Consider the following 23405-nt stretch of genomic DNA (forward strand, 5'->3'; position numbering starts at 1 on the left):
TCGATGGTTGTTCCAATTGAGTGGAAGAGAGATGCCACGCATGCGTACAATGAGCAAAGAGGACACATCCGTAGTGGGACATCCGTAGTGGGACACTTTTTCGTGCGTGCAGCCGGCGTTCATCGATTTATTAGACGTTGTCACGTCAAAAGTATATTCATTTTTTTATTGTACTCTCAGATTATATGCTACATATATAAAAGTGTTTGTGTTATGTTGCAAAAAAAAAAAAATCAAAATTTCTCACCAAAGTTTTTGTGAATGAGTCCCACTTGGTTTATCTATTGGTAACAAAAAAAAATTGATTTGAAATGTAAAATTGAATATCAAATTATTTATGAATGCCAAGTATTTTTAGAATACTCGCAATGTAACTACTCTCGCTTTCTGCCACTGTCCCAACATGTACGTACAGTTGACTTCAGGAGTTGCTTTCTCATTATTGTATGTGCAGCAGGGGTAGTAAAGCATGCAGAGTTGTGCAGAATCAAATAAATGTGTACAAACAAAACATTACACAAGCTGTAATGTAGAATATACACTGTTTATTGTTCATTTTTTCAGTATTTTTTTTTTTAATTTGGAAGTATTACAAAATACAACATTGAACAGAATTTGTTTGAAACTTAAAAATTTAGCTAGAACAATGTCTGTTCACTTGTGTACTATCATCACTAAAGATTTGAGATCAAAATAATTATTTTCACATTTTGAAGTATTTGATTACTGTTATAGTTTCAAACTCATGATATTTTTTCACAGTTTTCATACATGGTTTTTGTATACATATGTAACACAGTATGTATTTTTTTTTTAATTTGAAGTAATATTGTGACATAGTTAGAAATCAGTTAACAAAGTTGTTAATTTAAAATCTCTTCAAGTATAGTTTTACCTCATTAGTCATTACTCCCAAACAAATCAGAGTAAACAATTTATGTACAAAAAAATTCTTAGTATTGAGTATTGCTCCATGTCAACCATTTTTTTTTTAATTTACATATTGCACAAAGTTATAAATAATTAACACTCATTTTTTCTACAGTGAGTAATTCTATTTACTGATTTTTTTTTAATGAGTGGTAAATGATATGCAAGCAAAAAAAAACTGGGACTTAAAATTGCCTTTCAGTAACAGTAAAAATATTGTACACACACATCTACGTATTTTATAGGTACTTTCCTGAGTAAAGAGTCGCAGTTTAGGCATTTGTGTCTCCACATTACATTATCACAGACATTGTAGGAAGTGTTACACTTACTAGGTTATAATCTGCCTTTTCTTTTTGCAGGATGTGTAACAAATAAATAAAGGCTTGTTTTGTACGTTGTCTATTGAGTGGTTAAATACATCGTTGTTTTTTTTTTTTTTTCAACCAGTATACTGGATTTGAAAACTAATTGTAGTAATTATAATCATCTGGGTGCAGTGTTTGTTTTGTTGTTGTTATGGACAACATTATTTTACAATTTCTTTTTACACAAACATCAATATTTAGTCTTAACTTGGTTCACAATTTATTATTTATGAAATGGAGGAATGTTTAGTTCAGAATTTTTTGTTGTTTTGTATATATGACATTTTATTTAAGGTGATCTGGGATTTATTGTACCTAATATTAACATTTAATAACCATATGACAAAATTTTTTAAATGCCTGCTGTACTATTAATTTAAATTCATTCATTAATGTAGTAGTGATACGACAAAAAATATTTTTATAGATTTAAAAAAAATTACTTCGTTTTGTGCTTTCATATACACTAGGGTCTCGATAATCCGAGCTCCGATAATCCGAGTTCCCAATAATCCGAGTCAGTTTCGGGGGTTATGAGAAAGAAAAAAATATGAATTTTGCAAACACACATACACGTAGGGACGGCCAGGGCTACGTTGAGGAGGAAGGCCTGATGGGGTGAGTTGGGTAAGTGACTGTACATAGCAGGTAGCCGCCCACCCCTGCAGAAGTCGCAAGCATCTATTTTTAGAACATTGGGGGAAACCCCTTTTCTCCGTCGGCCTAGATCCTCCGCCCCCTCGTCACTTCCCCGCGTTCCCTCCAGAGGGCAATTTTTAGTTCCCATAAGTTCTTCGCCGTGAGCACATCTATGTAGTTACGTCCCAGTTCTATTACGAACCAGTATGAGTAAAAGAAAACATACTGAAATATCATTAAGTGATAAATTAGAAGCGCTGACGCGGGTTGATAAAAGTGAGCCGCTAAAAACAATTGCGCGTGATTTAGGAGTGAGTGCTGTTACTGTGGGTGACTGGAGGCGCAACAGACAGAAATTGGAGTTATGGCAAACTCAAAAAAATCTTTCTCAGGCTACAACATCCAGATCTCGTATGAAAACAAGTGAGTACGAAAAAACAAGTGAAGCTTTGTTTTCATGGTTTTTAGCACAGCGGCAAAAAGGTGTCCCTCTTTCTGGGCCTATATTACAAGAAAAAGCGCAGTATTTTCGTAATAAATTACAAGAAGGTGAAAGCAATTTTAATGCCAGTAAAGGATGGCTGGATAAATGGAAAAAAAGATACGGTGTGCGGCAATTGCATATCACAGGAGAAAAGCTTTCAGCTGATGCTGCTGGTGCTGAAAACTATGTTCAAAAATTTCAAAGCATGATCGAAGAAGGGGGCTACACACATGATCAATTATATAACTGTGACGAGACTGGGTTAAATTTTAAAATGCTACCTGACAAGAGTCTAGCATCCAAAGACGAGATTTCCGCTCCTGGGCATAAAAAGAGCAAGGAACGAATTACTGTTATGCCATGTTCCAATGCCTCTGGGACACATAAGCTTCGTCCCTTGGTGATAGGAAAATCAAAAAAACCTAGAGCTTTTAAAAATGTAAATATGAACGCACTACCCGTCGCATACAAAAATCAAAAGAACTCGTGGATGAATACGACCATTTTTAAAAATTGGTTCTTCGAGGAATTTGTTCCTTCAGTAGAAACTTTTTTAAAAGAACGACAATTACTGAGAAAAGCACTGTTGGTTATTGACAACGCTCCATCCCATCCAAACGTAGAAGAGCTTTCAAGTGATGAAATTAAAACTGTTTTCCTGCCCCCAAATGTGACTAGCCTCATTCAACCTATGGACCAAGGCGTCATTGCGACAATAAAGAAAAAGTACAGACGCATGCTTCTGACATATATTTTGCAAGAAGAAGAAATTTCATTAGTAGATATGCTAAAAACAGTTAATATAAAAGACGTTATCTATTGGTTAGTTGATGCGTGGTCAGAAATTAAACAGGAAACTATACAGAAATCCTGGTCAAAACTTATAAAACCGAGAGTTTCACAAAGTGAAGAAGAAGAAACAGTTGAAGATGACTGTGATAATATGACTCTATTGAATTTAATGGTGGCAATCCCTGGCTGCGAAATGGAATCCAGTGCTGAAGAGGTTAAGAAGTGGTTAGACAGTGATGAAATTGAAGAATTGACAGATGAGAAAATTATTGAAATGGTCAACAACCGGGATGAGGACACCGAAAAAGACGAACAAGGGGAAGAAGAAACCAACAAAAAAATTAGCCATGCAGATGGGTTTCTACGTTTAGAAAAGGCACTCGAATACGTGGAGCAGCAAGATGACGTCACGCCAAATGACGTAATGTTTTTTAAGAAGTGGAGCACACGAGCAGCTGAGAAGCAAGGAGCATTAAAAAACAAAATAACAATAATATATTATTTTAAAAAATAATAATTATGTATATATTTCTAATCTGCCTTTCAATATGTTTGTATTTTATTTTTATTAAAACATCGACATATGTATTAGAAATTGATTTTGCGTGTTTTTATTCGTATTTCCAATAATCCGAGGTTCTGATAATCCGAGTTGGCCCCGGTCCCATCCAGCTCGGATTATCGAGGTTCTAGTGTAGTTTTGAGAAACTATCACTTTCTCCTTCCACAAAATAATTTATTGAAATAATGAGAAATAACTGTTCTATTTATTAAATGCCCTACAATAGTGTAGTAGCATATACGTACTATTTAATAATTATGCCTATGGTGAGTATACCATGCATTTATAATTGCAAGTTTTGGAAACTGTTTGATATGCATATCTTTCTAGGATTTCATTTTGAGATCTAAAATTGTATGCTATTTTACTGTTCCCACACAATTAAGTATTTCAGTTAAGAATGGCAAGTGTTGTACCTACATTAAATATTAATATAAATATATTTTATACAAATTCAATTTTTGGTGCTTTTAAACTGGCAATTGCAACTCTTACCGAAGTTGCCTGAAAAACCTATAAACATCTTAAGTCACTACACGAAAGTGAAAATTTACCAATGTGAATATGATAATGATAGTAAAATACTTTCTCTGTTGTCATTATTATACTATAAAAATACTACCATTAGTCTATAACAGTTTTCAATCTCTTACACTACAGTTCATTTAAAACTAATTCATAATCACATCAGCTGTTAATAACAAATAAGAGTCCCCACATATCTAACTACCTTCACACGAATATCCACCATTACAATTGTATTATCACAGGGCTGTTCACTTCGATTTACAACAATAGTTAATTAAGAAATAAAAAACATACAATAAATGATTATGATATGTTTGCTTACTGTAGTTTCCAACTCAGAAGTTTGTGTGAAAATTAAAAATAATAATTTTTTGTCCATTTCATTCTTGCTAAAAATAAATTTAAAATACCTTGTGAGTTTGATTAGTTAGCTACCGGTTTTATAAACATAACTTCAGAAGTTTGGAAACTCGATAAATAATGAAAATAAATCCTTAAATTTTTACACAATTTCAAAAAGAGAATTTTCAGTCAATTGTTATAGTAGGAAGTTGATTACACTCTTCTTTACGGAAAGAGTGAATATTTAAACTATTGATTCAATCCTTGCATGCTTCACATTATATCATATTCATCCAGTCATATAGGATTACTTAAATTATAAATCCGCTTGATTGTAGGACAACCTGTACGATTACCTCTGACCTTAAAATTTTTTTGTCACCACACTCGTGCATGAAATTCATTAAATCGCTTTCAAAAAAATTATCAATATACTTATATGTTCAGACTTATTAAAAGGGTAAAATTTTATGTATTTATAGGTACAATGCTTATATTTCTACTTATTATGCAAGAAATTTTTGTAAAATGGGATTTTAAAACATTTTGCTGTAGTGTAAATGTTTTATTTCAGTCTTGTGAAATTCAATAATCTTTTTTACTGATTTTTGATCTCAAATTAAAAAGTGGCATTATGAATAGCAATGCTATCGAGTTTGCAAATTTATGCAGAGGTTTTTTTTTCACAAGTGTTCGAGGAGTTTGCAACGAAGATAATTTTGCATATTTAAGTTAAATTATATTTAAAAAATTAATTTGAATTCCACATGTGTTCCCTAACTATGGTTTAGTTTTCTGAAAGCACAGCTGCGTTGGCACAACCCTAGGTGTCTCGACCAGGAACGGGCACGTCAAGGCGAGGCGAGGCGGAGAGGGCCCGGGAGAGAGGGCTAGTAGCCGGGCTCGGCGTCCAGGCTGGGCTCCTGCTTGAAGGCGACACGGTACGAGTGGGCGTGCTCGACGCTCAGCTGCGGGATCTCGCGCAGGATCACCACGGAGGGCTGCGGGGGGCTGCCGCAGTGCGAGGCCCCCGAAGGGGTCAGGGGGCTGGCGGGCGAGCCAGCCGAGCTGGTGGCCTGGTAGCTGCCCGGCGTGGCGACGCCGGTCTGCGAGGCGTCCCCGGTGGCACCTGCGGGCAGTCGCCACCAGTCTCCAGCGTCTCGCCCTGTCCCGGGTGCTAGGCAGAAACACACTCCCCCGAGTGACGGACAGGATCAAGTTCCTCGGTAAGTTACAGTCAGGGGCGCAACAACAGGGGATGAAAAGGGTATTTTGCCCCCTCTCTGAAACTTTGAAGTGGGGGCAAACAGGGGAAAAGAAAGTGCTGTGTAATCAATTTTTAGATGATAAAACTGCTTAAATAGCATCATTTTCCACATTGAAATACAAATTTTCCCGGGGGAGGACCCCCAGACCCCCCGCTTCAATAGGGGGGATCGATGATTCTTTATAAAAAGCTATATTGCACCCCTTCCCCCCCCCCTTTTGGAAATTTAGTTGTTGCGCCCCTGGTTACAGTCATATAGGACTGGTCTCAAACATCCCTAAATAAACAGTAGCCCTGCTGGAAAGAACAGCACTTATTTGTCCAGCAGCCTTTTGGAAACTTGCTTTCTTTCCCCACACTCCCCAACCTCTTTTCAGTTTACTCTCGCACATTAAATAGGTATAAATATTTGGAGATTGTTCACAAATCATCTGAAAAGTATTTTACCTTTCTTACATAAAAAATTGTCACATTGCTGAGAAGATTAGATCTATTATGTTCAATTTTACTTACATCTATAAATTACCCTGTGATACAAAAAAATTGTTGAGACTATGTCACAAAATTCATTCACTAGATGTTTATCACCTGAAATATAGGACTGTTAATTGCATAGAGGTCTCTTCCACACATCGTTAGTAACTAACATTAGACATGCTTTCTGACAGACTTTTTTTGAGCTATTATGTATAAATATTGGTAGATAGTTAATAGTTATTTTTCTCTACGGTGTATTGCTGTGATTAGCAGGGAGGCACCCTTTGAGTTCCTCTTAAACAATTTTTTTTTTTCCATTAAGTATTTCAAATTCACTGTTATCAAACCATGTTAAAATGCAGTTTGTCTACATCCTGAAAAGTCAGGGAAAGTCAAGGAAATTGCTTTAAAACTCGGAAGTCTTGAAAATTCCTCAATGACAGTAATGCCATCCACTCTGCCATCACCCAGGCTGAGAAAAAAAAATTTTTTGCCTGGTATTTAATTAATACACAAAAAAGGTCTTCATTGACAAACTAAGTATATTACAGCACCAAGATTAAACTGGAGTGCTTATTTTCTAATCAACTATACTTGAAATAACAGTAAATGAACATTGTCATGAAGATGGCCCGGAATACAGTAACTGCAGTAAAATGTTTTACCATGCAGTATGTTGTAGTCTGTTGAAACTGATTTATGTTATGACGATGTTATGCATCCTATATTTTATTTGTTTCATCAAATATCTTAAGCGTCAGTCACTTGAATCCATGGTAATATAACCAAAGCATGCAGTGGACTTGTCGCTCGGAGGGCTACCACCGAGACGGGAGAAGCAAGGTACAGAGAAGTGCACAGCTGGCCGGAGTGTCATGGTTACCAACCTCCGAGCAGCATCTCCTGCAGCAGGCTGTCGATGCGGGCGACGCCGAACAGCTTGGCGAACTGGATCTGCTCGATCATCTGCCACGTGATGGACTGGAGGGCGGGCAGCGCCAGCAGGATCTCGCCGAAGCGCCCCCGCGAGTCGTACTGCCGGTCGCTGATATAGTCCTCCAGGTTCATCTGGATCTGGTAGCGCAGCATCTTGATGCGCGCCGGGTCGCTGAGGCCCTTCGCGTCTGGCGGGCACCGACAGGCAAGTGGTCAGCTCACAGCTCGCAGCTCGCAGTGTGCAGTTTAATGGACATCCACTCTCTCTCTCTCTCTCTCTCTCCAAATGCTACAAGCACCGTCCTCGTTCCAGTCTGCTCCATTGTCAGATACACCCAAAGAGAACAAATGATTCACACTCACTTTAAAGTGTAAGGAAATTTTATTTTTAACTAGCCGTGTCTGCAATGGGAAATGTTGTGATCCTCAGTTTTGATGAATTGCAAAAAAATGCTGGAAAAAAACTTACTTTTAATCATGAACAGAAGCCCAAACACCAATTTCCGTAATTCTAACTTCAAAAATTACAAACTTCAACTCAAACTTTCATCCCCTATTTCACCCCTTTGACCATCTTGAATGATGTTGCGTCCGCCATTTTAGTTCTCACCTATGTTATTTGAGGAACTCCGATATGTATACAAAATTTCATACTTCTAGACCCACCTGTTTAAGCTGTTCATTGTCTGTCGGTCAGTGTTAAGAGTTTTATTAAGTATAGATGTTTAAAAAAATATATAATTTTTAAAGGTAAATTTGAAATGAAAATTTTGGAAATACATTTTCTTCTTGTATTTCATCAATGATAATATTCAATTCTTACTCCTCAGAAAACATAACTGAAAGACATCATCTTGGTTTCAGCCTTTTTTGTAATCTAATTTTTTTACAATATTTTACTATTAAAAATGTTTGCTTTGTTTGAACATTACAGATAATGGAATGTCATGTTATTAATAATGTTCAACTGCTACAAATAGTTTCTCCTGTTAAATAATTTTAAAATGATATTTTTTTTCTACTACTGTAACAATAGGTACTATAAAAAAATTATTTAGTAGTTTTAGAAGAATAAAAAATAGTAAAATTAAAAACATACTAAAACTCATTATAATTATTGATAGCATAGTGAAAAAATATTATAATGTTAACAAACCAGGTAGTATCTTTCTGGAAACAGCAGACTCTATACTGCAATATAAGCATGAGATAGACTGTACGTATCCTCACGGTGCCAGTTCTTTCCAGTGAGACATCAATATCACTGTATGAATGATATTAGACACAGAATTTTAAAATCTTGTCTGCATTAGGGTGTCATTAGAGATGATGAGTTTTCAGATTAGAATGGAGCTCGCATGCAACGAATGGGTGGTGGAAATTAGGAGTGCACAGATAAAACCCACTGGACTGCTCCAATGTTGGACACAAAATCTACATGCAAAAATTCCAGGTTTGGCCTTGCTGGGAATCAAACCAGAATCTTCTTGGTGGGAGACAAGTGATCTAACCGCTCGATCACTGCTCAATCCTGCTCAGAATTGATACCTTATGTAGTCACTAACCCTGCAGCCTTACTTGGCTTACAACTGTGTACAGTACCAGGGACGGTCCAGGTAGACTTCTCGGGAGGGGTCGGCGTAAAGGAAGGATGCAGTTGCAAAACATGGCATTAAATAAGTCAGAAATTGGCCTTGTAATACTCTCAAATTTATGGTCTCAAATGCTCAAGTTTTGTATTTTCATACAACTTTTGATGAAAGAAAAGAAGTTCAATGCATGAATCTGAGTTTGTAAGTTACCATAAATACACCCTCCAAAATAAATATAAAATTTGGTTTAAAGAGGGGCTATTGCCCCCCCCCCCCCCCCCCCCTTTTTCCTGCTCCTTTCACCTCTTCTGGAGCCATGCCTGGTATATATACTATTTTAATAATCTACAAGCAAAAGCCACACAATAATAGATTTTAACTAAACATATGTACACATATGTAAAGCATTTTGTACTATTAAATTACTTAAATTAGAGGTCGAAACTGTGAAAAAAAATATTCTGAGAACATGTATAAAAACGTAGGGTTGTGAGATGCTATTTGCAACGTACTGATCGTAACACTTACAACATAAACAGAAGGGAAACAACTTGGGTCAATGGTGTAGGCTGTCTTAACATTTCAGTTCAGTGACTTTTGGGTTATTGGTTGTGTTTACCTCTGTGATGTGCTAATTCTGATGCGTAAGTCACTCGGAACAAACATGCACAAATTTGTTGTTTATTGTGGTTCAAAGTACGTACCTACGTTTGCTTGTGCGTACATGTCTTAACTTTTTTTTTTTGGCTTTCCGACATATGTTTTAAAGACATTTTTATTCTGGTTACAACCACTCCTTTTCCTGCTATTTAAATATGTGACATATTTAAAAAAAAAAAGTGCATTCAACAAGTGTTGAAATGCAGTGTCGTACTTACTTGGATCAAAAAACACAATGGCCTTGAGGCACGCGAACTCTGTATCATCCAACTGGACTTCGCTGAAGGGCTTGACAAGTTCATCCATTACACGGCTGCCCACTCTGCTGATGTCCAGGTCTGAAGCAGTGTCAGATTCTGGCAATGCAAATAAACACGTCCACAGTTACAAACACAACTAGGGCACGGCACATGAAGCGTACTAAGAACACACATGGCATACATACATACATTTTTTTTTTTTGAGGACAAAACAATTTCATGATTCTAATACTGGCTCGTTTCAAGCAAGGCTTAGGCTGAACATGAAGTGTGCTTTATTTATGCAGCTTAGAGAAACAATGCATTTTTAATAAAATTTATTTTCAGAACTATAAGCCTAATTTCTACTACACTACTTCAAAATGTTAATGGTAACTTAATCTAAATTCCAATTTTTTTCTTTGTAATTTTTTTTTTTTTCATAACTTGTTGAATTGTTATGCATGTGTTTACTTGGTGACTTCATTCTATGATTTATACCAGCATTTTCACAAACAATACAGTTTATTTGAATAACTATTAGTATAAGTAAATAAAATCCCAGTCCAATTTTATTTTTTGGTACTGTCAATAATCAATTAAATCTAATAACATCATATTCTCATTATTAATGTATTACCTTTTTCTGAAATCATAATGTGTTGAAAGCATTTATGAACACAATAATGACCACAAAACCATTGGATTAATAACATCAGACCTTCTCCAGTGGTACTGAATTTATTTGTTGTTCAAGTTAGTTCATTTTTTTAATTTTTCTACAAAAGTAAGAATAATCTAACTGCTTGTAAAGTTTATCTATTTTACTTCTATTTTGTCAGCAGCGATATTATATTTTATAGTACCACATTTACCACAGAAAATAATGGGACTCTGAATATAATATGAACCCATTTTTGATTGTGAGTTATGAAAACAAATGTATGGATTAAAAATCACAATTCAAGTACATAGCACTTGAAAATTATTTAAATTATTAAATTTATTCCATATAAACTAGAACCTTTCTGGTGTCACTTTCATAAGTAGAGTGATTTACGGTCTCTTTTGAAGCACCAAACTGCAGTCGTGTTTTGTGACTGTATGTAGTTCATAAGTGGTGACTGTTCAGAAAGCAAAGAATAAGGTGATATACGGTAGTCGCTGGGAGGGGGGGGGGGGGGGTGCCTTCCCCAGACGCCTCAGTGAAAAGAAGCAGATAGAATGCAATGACAAACTCCATTTGCACCCTCTCCTTCATCCTGCATCTCTCATCTGCCATACCTGTGCTCTGCTCTCATGATATACTTTTTGCAAATTTTTGGTGCATTTCCAAAGCTCCTGTTATGATGCCCTTCGCATGATTTGCATATTACTGCCAGTAGACAATTTTAAGGAGCCAGCACACGCATGACACGGGGGAGTGCTACTAACTTCAGTAGCTTTTGCGACCGCTCCCCGTGTCGATCCGAGGGATGGCCCAGCCGTGCACGACGAGGAATGACCGTCTTAACAGACTGTCCCAAGGTCCAGGTGGTTCCCATACCTGAGGTGCATTACTTGGCTTTTATTTTCGGAACCTTCAAGGGCGAGCATGCTCGCAGGGACTCCCTTTTCATCCCTGTACATATTTATTTGAGCATCTCTCAGCTGCCACGCCTGTGCAGAAGTTCGGGAAGCCTGAGACCAAAGTGACGTAAGTGATGCATTTACAGGCAGAGCGTGTAGTTGTTCAACTAAGTGTAGGTCCAGGAGGTAAATCACACTAAATCATTGTCTACAAACTGAAAGCATCACATGTTGGAAGTAAATGTTACTCGCTATCACGTGTGTCAGCGTGTACAGTGGGAGTCGGTGTACATACTCTCGGGCCAGCCGGAATTTTCCGTTCACTTGACGTGGCGAAACAATAAAACTACTTACAGCATAAAACAACTTTATAGTAGTTCACGTCCGACGCGAAAACCAGCGGTGTATTCACGCAATGCGCGGGAAAGGCTGGCTATGATTAGCTCTCTGACAGACGTGCGCGCGTGCAAGCGCCTACAAGACACGTACAGTCAGGCGAAAGCGAAAAAAAAACGCCTCGTTCCAGTGCGGAAATGTTTTGGAGACGTTTTGTAATGTTTTAATTTTTTTTTGGAAAATTGGTTAATGATATCGGGAGTTCCGTTTGTGGGAATTACGGTTGAGGGGTGCTCCACTGTAGTGTATAAGGTGAGGGGCGGGGTGGGAGTGCCAGGGCGCTGGAGGGGAAACTCACTCGGGCTGGTCTGCCGAGGGATGATGCAGCTGTTGCCCAGCAGCAGAACGTCCTTGAGGTGCATGGAGCGGCGCGCCAGCCCCAAGAGCAGGTGTTCCCCCGCGTGGGCCCGCAGCAGCGCCACCTGGCAACAGCAGGGCCGCACCGCGTGCACTGACGGCCGCCAACACTGGCTTTCTTTTTTTTACGCAAAGTCGAATCCAAACTGGGAATATTGTTCTCGCCGAAGCTGCATTACTGGGGTCAAGAGATTATAGGGTGAATTGCGATAAAGCGGAAATAACGCCACGAAGCATGTCAATACGTACACCATATGACATTGAAAAACAAGTTAGTATACCATAAAGCAACATAATACAACTGAAATCACAATATAATCTTAATTTTTAATAAAATATTTAACTCAAATCACAAAAACTTTTTTTTAACTTGAGGAATGTAACACATTTAGCATGAAGGTTGTACCAAACTGATGTAATAAATATTTTTTTTTAACTATGTTCAATTTTTTAATTGATAGTAACTCATTTTTACATTACAGCATTGGTACATTTTTCAAACACAATTACTTGCAGATTTATTTTTATTGTTCCCAGTAGTTAGAAATGCTTGTTTTCTGAAGCTCTACACACCATATATGTGTCCAAACAGGCAGGACTCTTAGTCTGGCATTCTATAGTTCAGTATATTTTGTAATCCAGCACTAAGCCGGTAAATTGTAAGGGTCGCCGCTTTTCCATAAAAAAAAATTATCAAATTCCAAATGATATGTTTTTGAACACAAACATTCCTGTATTTACTCTGAAAACAGCATTTCAAAATTCCTACTTGTTTTTGAATTACCTTTGCTGGTTACATCAGGTAGGCTGCTGCCAGTGTGCTTTAATAGCATAGCCAAGACTGATTTCCACGAGAGATCGACCTCATTATTTTCGCCAATATGCTGTTTACTTGATACTAGCTAGCTGCAGTTTAATCCTGTGGTTGTCCATTGATCCTTATGAATAAAGAAAAGTCGAGGCTGTTTTAAAAAAGACAGGGATTTTTAATGTCAGTACATTATGGCCAGGGCCAAGACTGTTTTTCACTCTTAACTGTTTTCCACCCTAATTTGTTTCCATTTCAGGTGGGAAGTAAATGATCCAACCACTGTGGCCCTGATGATAGTAATGACATACGTTAAAATATCTGGATGCTTCTGCTGATGTGTTCCAGTGCTGTTTTCAAGTGGGGTAGCTACATATATATTGCTAATCAACATTATACAACTGCATACTGAACACCAATTTATATACCTGGTCGTCCAAGGACAGCTCTGTAAACGCAGGGATGTATTTTGCCCATTCAACCAGAATAAGAAGCTGCTGTTTCATCGATTCGCACACGTCATTGATGTTCGCTATTTGCTTGTTTGACAGGTCGTAGTCAGCTTCAGGTAAGTTCATCTGCTGCAAAGAAAATTAATGAATATAATGTTAAATATTAACATAAACATATGACAAGAGAAAAAATATATATTGTGATGACTTGATCAATGATCACAGAATTAAATGACAATCTCTACATGACCCCAACATTGCATAACTTGACACAGAGTTTCTGAATGCCGAAAATTACTACACCAGCGTTGCTTTTGTCTCTAAACTGTATGAAATTTAATTTAACTTTGTGGTTTTTGTCTAAAGCTTTTATTCACTTTAACTTTATTTTTCTCATACATCTTAACTCTCCTTTATTTAATTTTTCTGTAGTTCACACCACCATATAATTTTATTTAATTCTTGTACAATTTCACTTTCAAACATTTTGCTTCATCTTTTCTGGACTCTTGACAAAAAAATGTGTGTGAATTTTTATGAAATTTTTATTTTACTTTAAGTATAAAGCAAGCACTTGTGTAGTTATAAAAATCGTGAAGGCCAAAATAATTTTTTTTACTGGTATGAGTTTTGGAATTTATGTCTGAGAGAGCAAAATTAACTTGTCAAGCCCATAATACACAGCCAGCTTGTCAACTCTTCTGCCAGATAGAAGTCAAAGGTTGAGGTAGGCTGTGTACAACACAACAGCTTTCGTAGAAAGTCTATGTCCTCAACTTTATTGAGAATGCTGATTAGTGTTTCACTCGATCATTTATTGATCACAACACAAGCTGGGACGAGCTAGAGAGGGGACGGGGCAAAATTCCTTGTGCCTGGTGAACAGGGCAAAATTCCTTGTGCCTGGTGAACAGGGCAGGTTGCGTTTCGACATTTTTTTTTCCATACATAGGTTTACCTTGATAGAAGGATGAAATTAGTCTATTGCAAACATAAATCAAAGGAAACTTTAGAAGCTACGCAATAGCACAGATCTCATCCGCAGTTATGGTGATGCACATGAATGCAGTCTTTCGATCATTTTTTTTAATTGATGGCGAGCGGGCCCAACAAAATGATACGAACCCCGGCCTTAAGTTTCTCTCGATGACCCTGAGCAGTGGTGGCCCGGGACTTTGCGGGGCCTTAGGCCATTTACTTGTGTGGGGCCCTAATATTCTGAAGAGTGGATTTTCAGAAGGGGGTGGGGCCCTTCTGGTTTATAATAAATAGCTCCCAGTGAAAATGACTGCGGAAAACATTTGAAAAATAAAACTCTATAAATCAACATTTTTGAACCAACCAGGAACTTGAATTTCGACGATGGTTTTGCTAATCTTCTATATAAATAAAAAAAAGTAAATCTCCTGAAGTTCTTCACTGATTACTTTGAAATATTGACATATTTTGCAATTTAATATGTGCATAATTTTATATACATATGTCTCACCTGTGGCAGGTAAAAAGATCGATAAAAATATAGATAGGTAAAAACATAGATTTTTAATATTATCATTGCTATAGTGTGACATATAGATATATATAGATATAAGTATATGAGGAGAGAGAGATAGATAGAGAGAGAGATATTCATCGATAGATGGATAGAGATGCTCTGTATATGTGTACCTTCTTCAGACGAAATTACAAAAAAAAAATTGATTTGAGGCATTGCAACGCATGCAGGGAATTTGCTAGATTATTTATATCTTAACAGCACAAAAATTAACAATGATAACGATAAATTTGACATCATTAAAATCCAAATAAATTATGATTACATGATATAATGAGAATAATTATGCAATTTTGTACAAGCATTTTACACTTTGTTGGTGCGTCTGTAATAAAAGGGCTGGGGCAAGGCCCTTGGTGATTGCCTGGTATGTCCTGCCCTGGAGTGGAGCCGCCCCTGGCCCTGAGTAGAGGTTTTTTGGCAACAAGCCCTTGGAGAGTTATGTTTTGTGATTACAGACGAATTTGGTCTGCCTTCTCCTGCAACTTCGCTCGCAGAAATACTGGAGAGATCCCACAAATGAATGGACTGCAGATGTGCGAGGCAGCTATTCTGCATGCCTAAGTTATAACATTATAAGCATCGAAGCTGACAGCTGATCTAAGTGCCACATCATGTCATGTGTGTTGTTCTATGATGCAGTTTTCAGCATTGAATTAGTGTTCCATCACATCTGTAAATCACTGCCAAAATTTTTTGCCTTTTTAAATACTAAGATCTTGTTATTTAATTTAATAAAAATTATTACTATGTACAGGACACTTTTTAAATTACTGTTTGCGCAAGAGCCACAATATCAATTTTTTTTTTTTTGTTTCTTTAGGTCCAAAATGTTTACACACCATGTTGGATATTTTATTACTAATAATTACGTGCTGTTCCTGTAAGATAGCTGTTTGCATTTTATTTTTTGACTCAACATATTTGCTAAGTTATCCGACAGTGGTAAACATCCATGCAAGTGTTCATAGTTATTGTCACTTGCCTGACATTTTGAAGCTGGCAATTAATGTTCAGGATGTATCTGTTATCAAATTTTGTGACCAAAACCATTAATTAGAGAGAGTTAAATTTTTCAAAATTAGCCCTCTGATGATAGTAATGACACAAGAAAATTAAATGAACTACGTCGCATGAAACACCGAGCATTAAATGATATTTTTATTTTTATTTTCAGTGGTTTGCGTTAACGATGCCCGCTCGTCCGCAGAACGGCACGTGCACAATGCCCTGATTCCGCTGTTAAGTTTACCTCAAGTGCGGCACAGACCTGTCGAGCCAGCATCTCTGCGTTGAGCAGAGACATCACGGACAGGCCGTTTCCCGGGGCCTGGTCGTCGTAGCTGGGCCGGCGGGAGCTGATCCTGTCCCTCTCGTTCTGCACGGCTGCGAGCACGTAAGTCAGCACAGTAGAACCATGTTATGATGTTCCTGCTTTTAACATCTTATTTTTCAAGTCCCAACATTTCCCCCATGAGAACAATGTAGCGGGAGCTGATCCTGTCCCTCTCGTTCTGCATGGCTGCGAGCACACACGCCCCGTGCACGCAAGTCAGTACAGTAGAACCATGTTATGATGATTCTGCTTTTAACATCATATTTTTCAAGTCCCATCATTTCCCCCATAAGAAAATAATGTATTTATTTCCTATTTACAACATTTCATGAATGGTTCATTCCCTGCTTATAAATTTCCTTTTTTTAAATTCAACAAATGTGAACAAAAAAAAAGGTTTTTAAATACCTAACATAACTATTCCAACACTCATCCAGTCTGTGAAGTTTAACATGTTAAACTTTTTTACTTTACAATATACTTATGTTTTTGTTTACAATCATTTAGATGTAGATTGTTCAAATGGGATAGTATGCAAAAACAAAATGTAAGTGTGTCAGAGTTCTAGCACTGCACGTTAAGTGCTGGCCAATGCTGTGTATTCAATAAATCAAAGGTACAAAATGTTACGTGTCTTTTAGCACCCTTGTCTTGGGAGGAAAAAAAATCCTTCTTTTCCGTGTCATTCTGGTGTGTTTTCAGTTTGCCAACTATTCCGCAAAAGCAAAAAAAAATGCATTTTCTATTGCTGATAGAGTTTAATTTAATCTGTTGGTAGAAATCCCCAAAAATACATGTTTACGTTGTGGAGAAATTGAATGTAGGTAATTGCACACTAAACATCACAAGTCGTAAGACAATTTTGCATGAATGTGGCAGTGTGTCTTGAAAGACAAATAAAATAGAAGCCTATAGCCCAACGAATTTGAAGAAATATTTTTGGCTTGGTAAAGAAAATTCGAGAATCAAGTATTAGATACTGTGACTAAATATCTTAGCTACGCAATCATAAACAACCCTACTACGTACCTACTGATAACAATTAAAAATAAAATCAAACATGCTATACTTTTAGTGAAAAAATTACTTGGAAGACTTATGCAGGAAAATACTTTTAATTGGGTAAATTTGATTTGTCATACTGTAAAGATAATTACTTCGCTAACTGAGCAAGTTATTTAAAAAGATGGATAAGTAAAGCAAATAATTTGCAAAGTAAGAAAATTATTATTTTTTTCAGAGTGAATAGTAAGAGTAATCCCAATTAAAAATTGTTGCCACTAAATTGTGAAAACAATTTTTTTTTTCCCAAAATTTATAGCATGTTTGATTTTAATTTGAAATTTTTATCAATAGTAATTTATGATTGTGTTGCAAAAATGTTTAGTCACTGTATCAAATAATTTGATGCATGTTGGGGATTTAAAAACTTTTGGGAAAAAAAATGCCTGTAACTCAAATACTATGACACTTATGTAATTTTGGTTATTCAGAACCGTGATTAACTAACTGGCCATCAACTCTTCTTAGCTTTACGTTGAGTTATGGGACATTTGTATAGTACCTCATGTGGAGTTACATTGTATGCTTTAAATGTAAAAAGTTTGTTTTCTGGATGGGTACCTATTGGTGGAGGAGAGGTATATATTGTACCTCTGTATTCCCTTCTCTTTCCATTGCAACGCCACTGGCTGTGCAATCTCTGTTTAGGCTATGTTACCGGCCACATTCTCAATATGCCTGAATAAGTGGTACTGTCATTTATGTACCTTGCAGTTAGGCAGAGCCATAGTGCATTCTAAGTAATCAGTACATTTTCAAATTTACTTGACAGTCGAAAACTGCTCAAAATTCAAAATAAGCATACCTTGCCTTACACCTATTCCAACTGATAACATATTGTAACGTTTTAGTTCAGTAGTTCAATACATACACCTGCTTGATTATAAGAAAATACTTAGCAGAAAATTAACAGTATTCAGATCAGCTTTAACTCACTTTACTTCCAAGGCTGATGGCTTTATTATTTAAGGATATTTCACTTTCGACATCATAGTTTCAGGTCCCTACAAGATGTTTTACATTTGTTAACAGCTCAGTATGAAGTTCATTATTAAGTACCAAAACTTTGGTTTTCTTCAGTTATGTTGCAATGAGATTTATCTGTAACACATAGTTATTCTGGTGTTTACAAATAGTTGTATTAGTGGTGCAGTATAACTCGCGTAGAATGTGACCTACCTTCCTTTCTCATGCCTGCCTTGAAACATTTCCGAAGTCTGCAATATCTGCACTGGTTCCTTTTGTCCTTGTCTATGGTACAGCTTCTGTGAAACCTATACACACACACCAACATTAGTATTATCTGAAATTATTTTTCCATGTGGGATTTTTTTTTTTTTTACACTTTTCCCCATAAATAATAGACCTTGTCAAGATATATAGATAAAACATCTTATTAGCTACAGGAACTGTGGCAACTTGTTGAATAGTTTGGCTGTTGTACCAGTGATTTATTTTGTGATTTCAAGAGAAAATATTGACACAGGTGTGTATGGATTACTTTAAGCACAGATGAATGACCGTAGATCATTTTTTAAATTTCTTTTAGTGGCTGGTGCAGCATACACCAAAGATGTGATATATTTGCCATGGGAATTTGGAAGATAAACAAGCAGCTGGGAACTGTATTTTTTATCTCAATAGAAGTTAGGACTGTGCGGAGGCATAGCCAACCCCCTACTCCTCTTTGAATTATGCATAATGTTAAGTACTCTGCTCATTTAGATCCATCCGGGGATCCACCAGTAGTCTGTACTTAGTATAATACCTGTTTATTACTTCAGAAGTCATATTATCCAGTGCACGGAGAGGGGGGAACATGTGCCCCAGTGCACCCCCTCTCCATTCTGGATCTGCCCCTGTGCACTGAAAAGCAGGTTCAAAAAGAATATCCTCTTCCCCTCCTGCTATTGCTCTGGGATAATGGTGTATTTAAGGGCATGTGTCCCATATAAAATATTAAATTCATGTTGACCACATCAAATCAATTCAAGTAAAAAAAGCTGTATTACAACAGTTTTATTTTCTTCAAGATTTAAAATGTTGTGTAAAGAACTAACAATAGCCTAATAATCTGCAAACAATGAGAAATTTCAGGGTCGTCGAGAGAAACTTAAGAGCCCGGGGTCGAATAACTTTTTCAGGACCCCTACCCCATTATTTAATGTACATCTTTTCAAAATCAACAATTTTTGAAAAATAAAATATAAATTTTATCTGCTAGTGTCTAAATAATTTTTAAGATTTCCAATGAATTCTACTAACAATCTTGAAACTCAACTGGGGCCCCCTGGAGCTGATATCCCAGGAATTTTATCCCCCCCCCCCCCCCCCCCCCCAGCATCCTAGTACAGAATTGTGAATTATTATTTTTAATAGATCAATAAAAATTAAAAAGTAAATAGCCGCTGTACAAATTTAGTTGCCTTTCTCTTGAGTTGGTTCTAAATACGCTACTGGTCTGGCATTTTGCGTTATGAGTAAGCACAGAGTGAACTGTCTATATGACAACAATGCACTGAGCTGTGAAAAATGCTTCTTAAGGCTTGGCTTCACCAGACATTGTTTTCGTCATCATCTTATTGAAATATTTATTGAAAAAATATTTCAAATACGTGACTTTAAAAGAAATGTGGTATGCATTACCCAAATGTGAAAAAAAAAAAAAAAACACAAAATGAACTAATGTTGAGTGATCATGTTGCAGTAAGTCAGGCAAGAATTTTTTTTATTGTGAATATTTGCCTGACATTTGTTACTTATCTGTTAACTTTTAAAATATATTTGGCACAAAATTTAAGAATATAAAGTTATATGCAACCCATATATGTAGTTGATAATCCACTGGCATTGCAAAAATATAGCGGCAGATACAGGATTGGCTTCTGGGAGGGGCATCGGAAGGGGGAACGAGACTTAATATCTTGATACCAATATCCGAGTCGGTATGTCTCTTAGTGCCCGTAATAAGGGCACAAATCTTACGGAAACCAAGTTGACTTGCGCCCTTCATGGCGGGCAGTGAAGATATTAGATCTATTCTAATTTTTTTAATAATAAGTATGGAATGTAAAAATGACCGAAAATACTTCAGAAGCATTTTTTATCCGTTGTGTCTTTAATCGTTCTGGGGGGGGGGGGGGGGGGGGGCAGGCGTCCCTGTTCCTCCTTCGTCCCCTCCTCAGGATCCACCTCCGCTGAAAGACCCGCGTGGACGGTGAAGCGGGCACTCGGGACGGGCGGACGGGCGGACGGCTGTCGCACCTGCAGGTGTAGGAGTGGCACTTGCGCACGGACCGGCGGAAGAAGCCCTTGCAGCCGTCGCAGGACAGGGCGCCGTAGTGCTTGCCCGTGGCGCGGTCCCCGCAGATGGCGCACAGCTGGGACAGCACGGCGCCCGGCCCGGACTGGAGGCTCGCCTGCAGCGAGCTGTTCGGCATCTGCAGCTCGCCATCTGGAACAGCACTCCTCAGTTCGCACCCGTTTTCCGAGAAAACAATTTCACAGCCCGTGGGGTATATCAGAGCGTAACGAAAGTGTGGCGATCAGGATTTGGATGCTCTTGGGCATTTTTGCATAGATGCGCACTTGTATACTTCTGCAATGACATACTTGTATGCTTACCAACATGCGTAATAGTTTATTCATATTCTTGAACATTCGAAAAACCTCTATGTTCCACTTGTAACGAGGGTGACGGCCACGTACCCATTATTTTTTTTTTCCGTTGCATCAAAGACGTGTTCATTAGAGACAAAACAAACACTATACTAAAAAAAAAGGGGGGGGGGGAAGAAATTGACCATGTGCTGTTGTAAGAAACTATATATCATCTCGGCATTTGCCGCAAGTGATTTTGGGACTGAATGAGAGTTCACTGCCTAACGTAGTGCCACTTGCTCTGTAGTTGATAAGATTTTTTCCCTGATCTCTGTTGTAAAGTTAATGTGACATTTTATTTTAAATTTAAATCAGCATTATTCATACCACAAGCTGATTACATTAAAACAAAAAAAAAAACTGAAAAAATTACAAATACAGGTTTCTTTATACGCAAATTGAACAAAGAATGATTTGTTGATACAAATGCAGATTCAGATTAGTGTGTTGTTCCTGGCCCGTCTTCTCATCACAACGAAAATTCTCTGCAATAATTGGTTCCTGCCTGAAATATTTCAGTTCAGAGTTTATCCTTCCTCTGCAACTAACTCCAGCTTGTAGGCACTTGTTGTTTCACGTGAAACTATGAAATAGCTGCGCCAAGATGTATTCTAATTTAATATAAACAAAAAACAATCATTTTAGGTAGCCACCAAATCAATAATTTACTTCTTGATAAAGCGTTCAGACACAGAAACAATGTTTTTTAACTTGTAATATAACTGCAGTATGAGTATACCAAGAACTGAGTATGATTTCATTAAATTTCAACTTGTGGTTGTTTCTTCCCTTCCCCCCCCCTCCCCCCCAAACAATCGCAAATGAAGGTGCAGGCTCGAGCTAGAGATGTCCATTTCCAATGTAATTAGTTGCTCAATCAATTTAGTTGTTCAGATTAGTTTAAGTAACAGAATCAATGTATTTTGATGTATCAATTGACTCAATTCATATGTCTCCATTCTTTTGTATGCGATCATAAACAGATGGCAATTTAATTTTCTAAATTCCATGATGGCAGAATGTTATTTTGACTGGTGCATCGAATCAGATGAGTTATAGTTGGGATTGATATCAGAATTGGATTATGCAATTGAAATGATTCAACTGCATTAAATGTAAAGACAAAATTTGCAAATCCTTGACGAGCTCTAATGAGTGACGGCCGCTATCACTTGCTGACATGACACAGAGAATGTGCTGCCATCAGTGTTGCAAAGTCGTAAATTGTAAAATCCACTAATTGTGTTTACAAAATCCTACTAACCTCCACTAAAACGTCTACAGTGCTGAAAAATTGTTTTTCTGTCTATATATTAATAAAAAAATTCTCATTTGAAGCTAAAAAAAAATATTTTAAGTGATAGCTATATCAAATTAGCAATCGAACAAACTGTGAATAAATATTAAATCTGCCACAAACTTAATAAATAATTCGAGTAAAGAAAAATTTCCTTTACAGTGCATGTAACCAGGGCCCTAGCCATGATTCTGTGAAAGAGGGTGTCAAGTATAAACCATTATATCATTTTTTACAAGTAAGCATACCTTATAATGGAAAAAAAAATTAAAAAAAAATTGATTCTCACACTAAAATCTCAGGGAATAGTAGACTTTTAGTACTCCAACATTTACATATAGAATTTTTTAGTAATGATTTTCATCGAGAAAAGAAGACTGGACATTTAATGTTTAGTTTATTTTTATTTAATCGTTATAACAGTTTGTTCTTAAAATCAAGTTTTGAGAGAAGTCATATATATATATATATATATATATATATATATATATATATATATGTGTGTGTGTGTGTGTGTGTGTGTGTGTGTGTGTGTGTGTGTGTGTGTGTGTGTGTGTGTGTGTGTGTGTGTGTGTGTGTGTGTGTGTGTGTTATTAAATACATCAAACACACATGTCAAGTTTTTATGAAAGACATACTTAAAATATCGACTGTACTTGGAAACACAATTCCTGCTGTTTCTGTGTATGAGGGCTGTAATATTAAGGAAATACACTAATGTTGCCCACTAAGCATTACAAAAATATTTCCAAAATATCTTTGTGACCCTACACAGCTTCATTTTTTTTTTTTTTCCTTTTTAATTCCGGAAAGGAGGGGTCCGACCCCCAGGACCTCCCCCTGGCTACGTCACTGATGTAACTAAACATAAGTACTTTTGTAAAGAAACGTAAGAAGAAATAATTTCCGTTGAACAAAGTGTGAGCGGGGGAATTCCACTTGGGTTGGCATCGCCGACCGCCGTCTTGCGCGGCAGACGCGCAGACATCCCCCGGGCAGGGGGCAGCGCTATCTGGCGGCGCTGGGGCTGTGTCCGGGTCATGCGGCCCCGATAAGCAATCTGTCCGGGGGGGGGGAAGGGGGGAGGTCACGACACG

The 23405-nt window shown here is 37.2% G+C and overlaps 1 protein-coding gene across 13 annotated transcripts in view; it reads right to left on the bottom strand.

The window, feature by feature from the left end:
- Nucleotides 1-3658: 3658 nt before the first annotated feature.
- The window catches only part of LOC134533857 (hepatocyte nuclear factor 4-gamma), a 103411-nt gene continuing 83664 nt past the window's right edge, over nucleotides 3659-23405 (bottom strand). For 3 of the 13 annotated variants that reach the window (XM_063371559.1, XM_063371663.1, XM_063371623.1), the window contains exons 2-9: nucleotides 20616-20805; nucleotides 18531-18625; nucleotides 16206-16339; nucleotides 13375-13527; nucleotides 12080-12203; nucleotides 9796-9933; nucleotides 7277-7513; nucleotides 3659-5822 (exon numbers count right to left, since the gene is read on the bottom strand). In XM_063371559.1, coding sequence (XP_063227629.1) covers nucleotides 5536-5822; nucleotides 7277-7513; nucleotides 9796-9933; nucleotides 12080-12203; nucleotides 13375-13527; nucleotides 16206-16339; nucleotides 18531-18625; nucleotides 20616-20805 — 1358 coding nt within the window. In that variant the 3' untranslated portion in view covers nucleotides 3659-5535. The remainder of the gene's footprint in view (nucleotides 5823-7276; nucleotides 7514-9795; nucleotides 9934-12079; nucleotides 12204-13374; nucleotides 13528-16205; nucleotides 16340-18530; nucleotides 18626-20615; nucleotides 20806-23405) is intronic. The other 10 variants (XM_063371634.1, XM_063371672.1, XM_063371604.1 and 7 more) reach the window with 9 other exon arrangements.

Source organism: Bacillus rossius, chromosome 1 (genome assembly GCF_032445375.1).
Source record: "Bacillus rossius redtenbacheri isolate Brsri chromosome 1, Brsri_v3, whole genome shotgun sequence".
Lineage (NCBI taxonomy): Eukaryota > Metazoa > Arthropoda > Insecta > Phasmatodea > Bacillidae > Bacillus > Bacillus rossius.